Genomic DNA, 12566 nt, shown 5'->3' on the forward strand with positions numbered 1-12566 from the left:
TACGCCCCCATCATACCGATTTCATGTCTGCTCGTTATCTTCCATAAGCAATATGATTTTTTATCATTGTAATCATGACGTACACACCATGGAATCAATTTTTACTGTTATCAAAACACTTTTATTTATTTTTTTAAAAAAGGCAGTAATGACAACAGATATGTGTTGGTTTCCCCGACATCAAAACCAAGGAGAATGCGGGCCTTCATGTTGTAGACCCAGAGAAAGTCACTGTACAGCTCTTGACTTCTGTCCTGTTCATCTCCCTTCCAGTGAAACCCCAGATCTATGAAAAGGCCGTGTCATCCTTTCCAGACCCAACTCTCTACCCCCTGGGCAGCAGACAGACCCTGACTTGTACCATTTATGGTTTACCTCAGCCTACGGTCACGTGGTTCTGGCGTGCCTGTAACCACAGTCATTCCAAAGCAAGGTAAGGACAGTTTGTTTTCTAACTTTCGAATACTTGCTATACCTGGACTCGAGATTCTTTAAGGGACACAGATGGAAGTTTGCAAATGGGATGTGCAGTTATATTTGGGGCAAAGGCTTTCCCTCCCATGGGAAAAAGTCGGCAATATCTACTTTTCTTCCTTACTCGTTTCTAACCATTTCATAATTTTTCTCTTTAGTTGATAGTTTTAGGAGCACAGGGACAGAATCAAGGTCACCTTGTGAGCCTTTCTTGAAGCTCAGTTGGAACTCCAGTCTTGTTTTCAACTGAGAACCTCCAGACTTTGGCTAATTCAGCTACAGTGGCTTTCCCATTTCCCATTTTGTGAACATTGGGTATGATAGGAGATCTTCCCTGCTCTGGTGATCACTACCCGTCGTAGGTTTTGCTCATGCTCTTCCTTCGTTTCCACCCATTTGCTGCCTCCTGAGAAGTCCTTCCTTACCCTCCAAGGCTTAGCTTTGCCAACTCTCCTGACTGCCTCATTCAGATTCCTTTCTCCCTCTTCAGTAGGAACCACGCCTCATTTACGCCTTGTTACTTTACTGGGTTTGCATACAGTTGCATATATTTGTTTTATCTCTAAGTCCTGAGCTGACTGAGAGCAGCTCTGTGTCTTTAGGGCCAGGCACACACAGTGGTAGATAGAGGCTTACTGTGTATTTGCTGAGTGGATACGTCCCTACCTTCTGGTCATTGTGCAGCATTTCCTTGCATCCTGTTGATGACTGAGTCCTGTTTGCTCTTTTCCCATTTTTGTTTAGTCTAGAGGAATGATGCTAAGGACAGTTCATGAGAGCTAATTTGAAGGACAGGAATAGAGTTGATAAGTGCAACAATCAGATACTATTGAGACCGCCCAAGAACAATCATTATGCCCTAATATTTGCTTTGTTGCTTTTAACTCCACTTGTGGAGTGTCGGGAAAGTTGCTATTTAAAAGAAAAAACAAAAACGAAAACAAAATTAGCTTGATAAAAAGTAAGACACAATTCTAGCATAAACAGAAGGGACTGTTTGGTTTTCTGGATTCTTCCTGCCATTTCAACTCTTCATCTTGTGTTGTAATCTTTTGCTTGAAGTCTTTCATTCTGATAGTGAAAGCTACTGGTGAGTCCTGGGGTTCCCGAGAAGTAGCTGTTTCCACACATGTCCCAATTTCTCATGTGAATGTCATTTCCTAAGAATAGAAATATGGAGAAATTACAAATCTTGACTATCTTCTTTACCACTGTGGATACTTAACCCAAAAGAAAGTGAGATCTACTGAGATTTTGTATGATTTTGCTAATTTAGGGGTAGGCACCCATATTTGTGGATCTGTTCCCTTAAGGCCTGGATATTTGTGCTAACCTAACATGCAAATAAGTGAAAAATAACTAAATAATTTAAACTATTTGGAGAAAAGTATAAAGTTGAATTTTGGGGGAATAACATAGCCTTTTATAGATGTTTTTAATTTTTGTTTTGACAATAGCAAATCTAAAATTTCAATTCTAGGGACACCTGGGTGGCCCAGTCAGTTTCAGGTTTTGATCTCAGGGTTGTGAGTTTGAGCCCCTCATTGGGCTCCAAGCTGGGCATGGAACCTACTTAAAAAATAAAAAATAAATAAAAATAAAATTTCGATTCTATTTAGGGCAGAGCTAGGAACCCTCTTAGAAAATAGCAATTATGAGTGAGGGAATATAATGTTATAAAGTTGGGTTTGAATAATGCTAATAAAATATGGTTTGGGGAATGAAGTCATTTGAAGTAAAGCTTTGGAGGCATTAGCTCTCTTTTTCTGATTTCTTTGTGGTACATGGGATCCTTCTCTTGTGTCACAGAGTAAATTTGCCAAGGTCTCGAAAGATGTCTAATTCCTCTTCTCTCAAGACTCAGAGCAGTGCCTCAGATCTTCAGTAAATGTTTGTTAACCATCTGACTTATTCTCTGATCAAGGCATTTTTTTTTAACCAATCACAAGACAGATCAGAAATGAAAGCTTTAACTTTTTCAGTGATGCTTCATTAAAACAATATATGTTGCTGCTTGAAATTATCTGCTACAAAATGTGCATATCCATAAGAAGTTGTTGTTTTTTTTTTTTCCTAAGTCAACAGACCAAGTAGCTTACGTGTGTCAGGCCCGAATTTGGTGCTTGGTGGTTAAATCAGTACGTTTAACTTAGAAATAGTTCAGAAAGATATACAGGACCTTTGTGAACTAGGAAAATAGAATAATTCTACTTCACCCTGTCAGAGAGATAGGAGCTAAAATTGACAGAGAAATGGAGCCTTCTTTAATTACTAGAAGTTTTCAAATATGTCTTTATATAAATGTATTTTATATATTTAACACCTAGGTTCCATTGTAGTTAGGAATTTTAGTTAGTGACATTTGAATAAAGGGGAGATCTATTGCATGAATTTTTAAAATTTTATTTTGAGTTACATAGTAACATATTTGCACGGTGGTATCTACGCATGACTGTCAAAAGAGATTAGGTGGTAACATGTCCATATTACTCATGAATATATAGAATAGTTCTTGGTATTTAAATTTTAGGCTCTAGTTAAAGGACATATCTATATATGGACACAAGCGAAGCATTACATTAGTTTTGAGGTTTGAATGTATTTGTTTTAAGTAGCTCAAACTTATTAATTGGTTTAATATGGCCAACTGGTTAATGTATCTAAGTTAAAGAGGTTCAGACTTAAATTGCATAGTTTTCTGGAGTCCAGTAAATACATTAAATATATTTTGAAACTGTCAGAACTATTGCTCAACTAGTTTACCTTTGTGGAAAATAAGAACCATAAATAAAATTAACAGAAATTTCCTCCTTTAAAAAAAAAAAAACAAAACTGTGATACACAGCTGAGCTATGTTTTAGCTATGCTTCTGATTCACCTAGAGTTTGTTCTTATAAAACATTAAGAATAAAAGAAAGGAGGAAAAAGGTAGTTACTTTTCAACTCACATTCCTAATGAGCTGAGAGGAAATATGGCAGAATCTTTTCCCCCTTTTACTTTTCTGCACATTTGGGTGGTAACGTAGCAGGAGAGCTAGAATATTTCTTTTGAATTTTTAATAGCATTAAAATAACTTGTCAATACCAAATGAAGTGGAATTTTGGATTTTTCCTCATCCTTAGCAACTAGCAGAGACTTCTAAATAGATATTCCTAAACTTGTTCCAGGTTAGTGTGGGCATAACCTAGGGAGTATGCATAAGGGTAGTTAAGCTCAGAGTACCTTTCACATGTGTGTAGTTTACAGCTTCTGTTCATATAAAATACAAATGATTATACACACTTCACAGAGACAATATGAGGTTCAAATGAGATCATGTATTTGGGAAAGGTACGGAGTGCCGTTGAAAGGCAAGGTTGTGGGGCGCCTGGGTGGCTCAGTCGGTTAAGCGACTGCCTTCGGCTCAGGTCATGATCCTGGAGTCCCCGGATCGAGTCCCGCATCGGGCTCCCTGCTCGGCGGGGGGTCTGCTTCTCCCTCTGACCCTCCCCCCTCTCATGTGCTCTCTCTCTCTCATTCTCTCTGTCTCAAATAAATAACTAAAATCTTAAAAAAAAAAAGAAAGGCAAGGTTGTGATTACTGCTAGCAGTGGGATAAAATTGTCTAAGCCTCCAAAACTTTTAAGGAACGTGAAAAGAATTTTCTGCCTACCATAGAGCTAGTTTCACAACAGTGACAATTTTTAACCTAACCAGCGCTTCTGAGAAATGAACACAAGTTGTGGAAAGTAAAGTGTATTTTGCTGTGCTTGAGAAATAGAAATGGAGTAGGTGTGGCCTGTAGAATTGAGGAAAACATAACACGATTTTTCAGAAGAAGAGAAATGAAGGAAATACAGCTGAGTTAGGCAAAAGCAAAAGCAAGACGACAAAGGCTGTGCAGCGGGGGACTAAAGTAACCATCCCAGTTTGTGCGGCCTCTCACTCACTCGTTTCCTGTCATGGGAGGAAGTGGTTCTGACCTGTGGGTTGGCAAAGGCCAGAGTGGGGCAGAGTGGGACGTGGGAGAGCTGATTCCTACGGAGGGAGTCCACAGTAGATTCTAGAACTTCACGTCCCCCTTGGATTTTGAAGCACTATGTGGAACTCCTGACCCGCCCATGCAATGAGCGGGTCTTGCTCCCATAGTCCTTTGCCACATATCTCTCTGCCACGGTGCTGGTTCTGTCTCGCAGGGAATAGTGTGCATGAGGTTGCCCACTGTGTGGAGCTTGGTCTCTAAAGGAAAGAGTAACAATCTTGGACTGGAGGGAGGGGACCCCTCTTCGGGAAATGGAGGACATGGATCTGTGGGTCCCTAGTGGGAAACAGGGAATGGACAGTGTTGGCATGATGCTGGTACTCCAGATCACCAGTTACATTTTTCTCAGAAAGAGTCTGAGATGTTGCAAGATTGCTTTTACTGATGCATGCTCGAGCGCCCAGGAGCCCTGCCAGTAACTGACTGGAGAATAGCAGGCCTGGCTGGGTCCTTTGCTCCCCGAAACCAGAGGGGTGGTGAGTGGGCTGAGGCTGGGTCATCCTTCCTGATGCTCGCCGTTAACCGATTAACACGGCTCCGCTCCCCGTCTGTGCCCAGAGTCTCCCCAGTTGTTTCCGAGGTTGTCTTGTCTTCTTTCTAAAACTAAGGCCTGCTTTTCAAATGTTGAATGTGTCTGGGTCTTTTCTCCAGGGAGGGTGAAGTGGCCTGTGGTCACTGATTACTGCAGGTTTGTTTTTAGACCGCACGCTCTTTCCATCACAGGCTGCTTTAATTCTCTGTCCCCAGCTAACTGTTGAGGTCACAAATAACACTGATAGATGATAATAGAGTGGCCTTTAGTGAAAGAGGCTGTTAAGTGTATCAAGTTCTTTGTGAAAAATCTCATTTTCTTCATTGGCTCTCTGTGATGACCAATAAAAATACACAGAGAGAAACTTCGGCTACTTCTCTTGCATTCACATTGTTCACATCTTACAAATGCATGTTGCACATCATCAGTGTTCAACCCAAATATACTGTCACCCGTCTACTTACCGCACCAGCCGTGTGCAAAACAAAGATACACACCATTGGCCTTCAGCATGTATGTTTAATGCTATAAGATCAAACACAGCTGGTCGTTACTTATTTTCCCCATACACGTACCTGCAGAATATCTTTTTCCCAGTCTCAGGGATAGAGACCTGGGAAGCAAGGAAGTGGGTTCTATTCTTGGCACAGGCCCTGACTTCTTTGTGACCTTGGCCAGTTATTTAATCTGTGCTTCAATTTCCCCTTCTGTAAATGGTAACTGCCCTGCTTCCCCTTTCCTATAATACACAGCTATTCGTGAGTGAAATGAGAAAATCACTTAAAATGACGTTTTCTTCATTCAGAAAAGCTTGAAATAATTTCCTAGTTGTTGCACACTGATATTTCCCTTCTGCTTCTTGCAAATTATAAAGCAATTTGACCTGAGGATTAACTCTGAGGATCAGTGCCAAATTCACTGAAAAAACCAACCTGTGAAAGCTGAATGGTTGTAGAAAAGCCTTACGCGTGTGTAAGTATGTATTCTGTGGTACAGAACTGCCTCAGTAATTATATTGCGAGTAATCACCCATTTAAAAAAAAAAAAAAAACAACCCTCTGCTCCTGCATTGCTGGTGTCAACCCACATTTTCTTCAGGGCCAAGCTGGACTACCTTTGCTGGTCTTGGTCCAACCCATCCAAGCAAAGGCATTATCGTTCTTTGCCCAGTTAGCCCTAAAACCTTGCTTGCTTTATTTGATCTTTCGCCAACGAGCCCCTTCAGAATGCAAAAAATGTCACTGGATTCTCCAGTCATGGCAGGTGAAAGGGGTAGAGTATCCTGTATTACTTTCTTAGCCAAAATGGGGGATTTGCTAGGAAAAACCCGATAGGCGTACGTGGCATTTCAAGGGACTGCTTCCAGAACTCTAAAGCCAGTCAGATCTGGAATGGCAAATAGTTACAGGCTTTAGAAGTTTAATAGGATATAATCATTCCACCACACAATTTGACATCCCATTTCTGAACACTCTTAACCAACTGAGCCACCCAGGCGCTCATTTCTGAACACTCTTCATCTGACCAGCAGTAGAGGACAGGGGATTGGGTCTAGGAAAAGCGGACCACTCCAGGACCAAGTGTGGTTTGCTGGGCTTCTTGGGGGCATGGGGGAGGGGGGGCGAGGTGGCCTACAAAATAAGGGAAGGCAGAGACATCTAGGAACTATGAGAAGGGCTTGCTTAATTGCATCCCTCTATTGTTTACTTCAGCAAATTGGCAAAGAAAGGAAGGCCTGAATCATTAGGGATGTGAGAGGGATGGATCATCTGAGAGAAACGTAATTTCACATACCCCACTGATGCACAAAACTAACAGGACTGAAACAAAACAATTGTTAATGGTAGTTAATTAGAGATGTACTCAAGGACTTAATTGACTGCCAGCATGAATGTCTGTTATTTATTTATTTATTTATTTTGCTGAAACAATTTTATGTCCCATATTCTATCTACAAAATGAAAGTGTTAACAGTGTAAACATTTTTGAAAAGTCAGCATTTCCTGGGGGCTAAATGTAGGTCAGATGTCAGAGGGAAGCATAATTTAAAAAGACCTCTTCTTTTGGAAATATCACGTACTGAGTGTTTTAATATTTATCACATTCCTCCTAAGTGTACATATAATTTGTATCCATGCATCTCTTGACATATTTTCTGTGCGGGGTACGTATGGGTTCAGGGACCCAAAGCAGGCATGCTGTCGAGAATTTTAGTTTGCCATACACAAAACCTTGAATCAAAATGGGGACTTTAAAGAAGACTCATTCACCAAAGACCACTTCAGCAGGACTTTGAGCTTGAACAAACAAGCTCAAATCAATCGGGCCATCGTCTTTAGGAGGCTTTCATCACAAGCAGAATGTGAATGTTCCCCTCCTAATGAGAAACTTCTTGCTTTCTGTTATATAATTGCTGGATGAGGAAGTGCATGCTGCCCAATGTGAATGTTTGGACGAGGGCCCTTATTAATATTTCATACAAAGTCCTGAGAACAGAGCACGAGTTCATGTGCCAAATGCCTGTATGCCACTTTTCTCTGCTTTGTGAGATTTTCCTCCTTTCCCCACTCCTCGTGGTAATACAGCGAGTCTGAGGAATAATTGTTTCTAATGAATTAACTGTCTCCTGTAATTGCTATCAAACATTTCATTATGTGTTTAAATTAAACCAAAAGGCTGAGTCATAGGAATGGTTTTTTTTAGGGATCTTTTGAGCAAAATTCAGTGTTGCTTCCCAGGATTAGGAATGCCAGAAGGTAATAACACATAGTTTGGGAAGATTCCTTAAAGAAGATTGGCAGAACCTCTCAAATTTTCTTTGGCCTTACTTACAGATTTTTAAAAACGGAATGGGCATTTTCTTACTGAATCTTAGAGAAACTAATGTCCTAACACAAGAGCATTAGGTAATGGATAAATAGGACCAATCACTTATAAAACATGCACCTGTTCTTGGAAATCTACATTTTAGTTAGACCTCCATTGACTTAGTAGACTGTTTTGTCCCCCCCCCCCCCCCCCCCCCCCCGCCATCGCTGGTGTAGCACAAAGAATAAAATCGGTAGACTGTTTCTTGAAATATGAACTCTGGTCTGTGGTTTTAATGTAACCTCACTGCCTTTTTGGGTGAAAAAGTAGAGCCTGGTGCATTGAGAAGAGAGAAAGGATGTAATGGATTTAGACTATGGCCAGATGGTGCCTTATAATGCACTTCAAGTCACTAGAACTTGTTTCTTCATAATTTCTCTCGAAGCTTCGGGGGGTGTCTTGTCACCTTGAATGCCACTTCTACTTAATGATAACAGATGTAATCAGTGAGCCCTTCCTAGTGCCAAAGCTGTGTTCACCCCTTTCCATACACTATCCCTAATCTGTACAATATTCCTGAAGGGACATAATTTCCCATTAGGAAACTGAAGCTCAGAAAGTTATTTCTCAGGTGTCTTCAGATCATGGAATAAGAGAGGCTAAGTAGGTTGGCATTTCAGAAGGTTACTTTTCATTGGTGTCCCACAGGACTCCTCTAAGTGCACCCCCATGGGTTCCCAGAGGAAGGCGCAGAAATCCTTGAGGGGGACAGGTTTGGGGAGTCACCGGCCTAACCCACTGGGTTTACTCGTGTCACCAGTGATCCTTTGGAGTCCACCTGTTAAATTAGTTGCACCAAGGATGGGAGGGGAGAGGAGAGAGAGCAGCTGGGAGAATTCAACTCAGATGTCACAATTACTTTGGGAACTGAGGATGAGCTGCACTGGTTTGGGCCCCAGACCTGCAGGTGGGAATAGACCCTTTGAGGAGGTATCAACCCCAGTGGGATGAGCAGGTCTAAATAAGACCAACCTGAGAAGGGTAGCAAGTCATACAGTCAATTTGGCACTTTTACTGTGGTGGCACTGTTCCTCTCTGTGACTTTCTCACCTTGCAGGGGTATTTGATCTCTCGCAGGAAGTCCTGTTCCCTCCTTTGTTGTTCAGGATTATTTTTCTGGATCAGGATTCAGCAAGCACTCAGCCCTCAGGGGGCTCACAAAGCTGTGGATTTTTGCAGGAGGCACAGGAGAACAAAGGAGATGAAGAGTGGGGGGGGGGCGGGGACAAAAGAAAATGAAGGAGAAAGTTTGAGTTTATAGTTGATGAGTAAATGCAACAAGGACATGGACGCCACCGCAGGCCTTGATTTAGTCACTTTGAAAGATGCTTCATTCACTTAGAATTAGGGAATCTTCGAGATTAAGAAGAGCTTGTTTTATAGAGGAGAAACTGGCTCAAAGATAAATAATTAATCCCTCACCTAGCAGCTAGTTAATGGCAAGCCCGGGACTAGACTCAAGTCTCTGATTACCTGTTTATTATTCCCGTTCATTCTTATTTCCACCACAACATTGCCTTGAGTCTCCGTGGGAGGTGCCTGTAATCTGGATGAATAAATGAACCATCATGGTTTCAGTGGATGGTAGGTGGGGACTCCTGCAGTTTAGAGGAAACTCTGTGGGGGAAATAAGATCTGAGTCCTAAAGATGATGGGTAGGTACTAGAATGGCAGATGGAAAGGAACATAGATGTGGCAGAGTAACATGGGGACAAGGATGGGTTGAAGAGTTGAAAAGGACATGCGTGAAGAGTAACTTGGCTGATGCCTCAGATTTGGGCTGAGAAAAATTAAAACCCAAAATTGGAAAGGTGGGTATGGACTCGATGTGGAATTTTCAAACAAGGGCTAAATTGTTGAGCCAGTCATTCATTGTACTTGAGCCAGCCTTCCTGGCTGATGCCTGGCTCTTCTGCCATCTACTGCCCGTAGGCCCACCCTGTCCCTCGCCCGTGCAGACTGATAGACTTCCACAGGCTCACTGCTGGCAGTCTTACTCCTGTAGCCCATCTTTGGCATGTGTCATGTGCCTTGTGTCCCTGAAACTCTGTCCTGCACGTCTGAAGATCAAAGCCTCAGAATCCAAGAACTTGGATTTTCACTTGAGTTTTTAAAAAAATGATCTGGAGTGGGGGGGGGGGTACTTGGGTGGCTCAGTTGGTTAAGCATCTGCCTTCGGCTTGGGTCATGATCCCAGGATCCTGGGATGGAGCCCCAAGTCGGGCTCCGTGCTCAGCAGGGAGTCTACTTCTCCCTCTCCTACTGCCCTTACCCCCTGCTCATGTGCGCGAGCTCTTTCTCTCTCTCTCTCAAATAGATAAATACAATCTTTAAAAATAAATAAGTAGATAAAAGAATTATCTAAGGGCATGTTATCCCATTTCCTGAGGCATTTAATGTTCCATATGCCTTGTCTTCGTCATTGAAAACTATGCTACCTTACTGAGAAATACTCTCGTGTGAAAAAGCCTTTGGCTATGTAAGGTGAGGATAACAAGAATGGGTATTTAGAGACTACTTAGAGCCAAACAGAAGATCACGTCCAGAAGAAGACCCTGTGGCCTAGGATTTCTATTTTTCTTTCTTTTATAGCTGAAAATTATTGAGCACTTATCTATAGGACATTAAGTGCTTAATGTGTGCTTTATATATATTGTCTCATTTAATTATTGCAGAACTTCTATGAGGCAGATCCTGGGATTATTACCATTACAGAAAGTTTAAGTTCCTTGTTAGGAAACCAGCCCTGGTTGTGACGTGTCAGAGTTTGGCCTCTTGAGCATCACCTACCAAGCACTTCATTTTCACTACTAGGATTGTCTCTGTAACAACTACTTCGACCTTAAGTTGAGTAATTTGGGGGCAAAGGCTCATATCCAGAAAGCAAATATGTTTTGAGAAATACGTTAATGACCATCAAAAAACAATTTTAAAAGATAGAATACAGAAAAATCTAGTCTAGAGTTTAAGGTCATGGGCTCTGGAGCCTGAATCCTGTCTCCACCACCTACTACGGTCTACCAGCATCTGGGTAGAATAAACTACCGTGTGCGTCCGAGTTTCCTGACCTACACAGTAGAGATAGATGAAAGCACTGACACCGTAGGCTGTTCAGGGGATTAGATGAGCTAATATATATGAAGTATTTAGCTCCATGGCTGGTGCACTGCAAGCGCTAAGTTTGTTTGCTGGAACCTGTCCAGTATTTTTAGACCACTCTAGGGCTGGCCCCTGCAAAGCAGCTTCCCTCTGAGGTGGCAACATGCACACGCTGGTATCCTGTGGAAGCTGACAATATTCTGACAAAATGATCCGTGCTGTTAGGTTAATGTTCTCCGAGAAACGTGCTTGCATCTTTATTTTTTTTTCCCAAAGATTTATTTATTTGTTTGAGAGGGAGAGAAAGAGAGAAGGGGGGAGGGGCAGAGGGCGAGGGAGAGAGAGTCCCAAGCAGACTCCGCACTGAGCATGGAGCCCATCTTGGGGCTCGATCTCCAGACCCCGAGATCATGACCTGAGCTGAAACCAACAGTTGGACACTTAACCAACTGAGCCACCCAGCTGCCCCAGTGCTTGCATCTTTAGACAGGTCTTCTGAGTACGGTGATTTACTCCAAAGAAATTAAGATGGGACCAGAAAGCATAGAGTTTTCAGATTTTTTTAGGAAATTAGAGGAGCTATAATATCCTCAATCTGCTTGCATTTGAGAATTCTACCTCAGCTATTCAAATGTTCATTGACCCAAGTCTTGTCCAGTGATGGTAGCATATGGACTCTTGACATCTTACTTGCTTGCGCTCAATTATATTCTGACATTTTTCTGATATTTTGATACCTGAGCATGTATTTGACTTGTCTCTTCAATAAATGTATATGTTCCTTAGTAACAGAAGGAACTAAATCTTCTACTTCTCTCAGAGGACATGATTTTACTTCTTAAATGGAATATGTATGAATATATATTTTTTTATTTGAATAAAATGTGCTAATGATTATGATCCAATATTTTTGCCTACCCTTGAGGAAAAGAGAAGACCATTGCTGGTTGGTTTTCTATTTTCTGTTAGACCAGAAGATGCTTCTCCACATGTGAGCATCATTGCCTAAGTTGAAATTGTCCATGACTGTCAGTTGGTCAGATATGGATAATGCTGTGAGGAGTCCGTCCAGGTCCCAGTCAGACCCTCTGTCTCCATTAGTACTCCTCACCGTGAGTAGACAGGCGCTGATGGTGGTGACATGGTGCTTCGTTGAAGGGAGACATGGGAGGTCATTTGAGGGTCAGCAGTGCCCCTTTTTCAGCACGTTGGAGGTAAATGATGGATGGTGGGTTGACACCTGACACGGGGTTGAATCCACATCTAGTCAGGCCATTGTCAGGATTCACTCTTCTCATCAGATGGTTAACTGAGCAAGAGGTGGGTGTGCTCCTCTGCTGTTTACCCGGTGGCTGGGCTAGGCCCGGAGGTTATAATGGTGAACAAGACATAGTCCCTGCTCTTAAGTAGCTCTCTATCTAGCGAGATAATGAAAGGACAGCTTACATTATCAATCCATCTAGTGTGTGTTGGGCACTGTGCTAGGCACATTGCATAAATTAACTCGTTTAGTATCACCCTGATGTTTACCATCATTGACAGCAAAAGACTCTTCTGTAAATTATTTCCCT

The 12566-nt window shown here is 42.0% G+C and overlaps 1 protein-coding gene across 5 annotated transcripts in view; it reads left to right on the forward strand.

Moving 5' to 3' along the window:
* Window positions 1-12566, forward strand: part of FLT1 (fms related receptor tyrosine kinase 1) — a 177613-nt gene that overhangs the window by 61637 nt on the left and 103410 nt on the right. For all 5 annotated transcript variants that reach the window (XM_064586265.1, XM_045869251.3, XM_064586266.1 and 2 more), the window contains one exon: window positions 274-433. In XM_064586265.1, the coding sequence (XP_064442335.1) occupies window positions 274-433 (160 nt within the window). The remainder of the gene's footprint in view (window positions 1-273; window positions 434-12566) is intronic.

Source organism: Mirounga angustirostris, unplaced genomic scaffold (genome assembly GCF_029215605.1).
Source record: "Mirounga angustirostris isolate CCGP_5_RB_7025 unplaced genomic scaffold, mMirAng1.0.hap1 SCAF_3, whole genome shotgun sequence".
NCBI classification, from domain to species: domain Eukaryota; kingdom Metazoa; phylum Chordata; class Mammalia; order Carnivora; family Phocidae; genus Mirounga; species Mirounga angustirostris.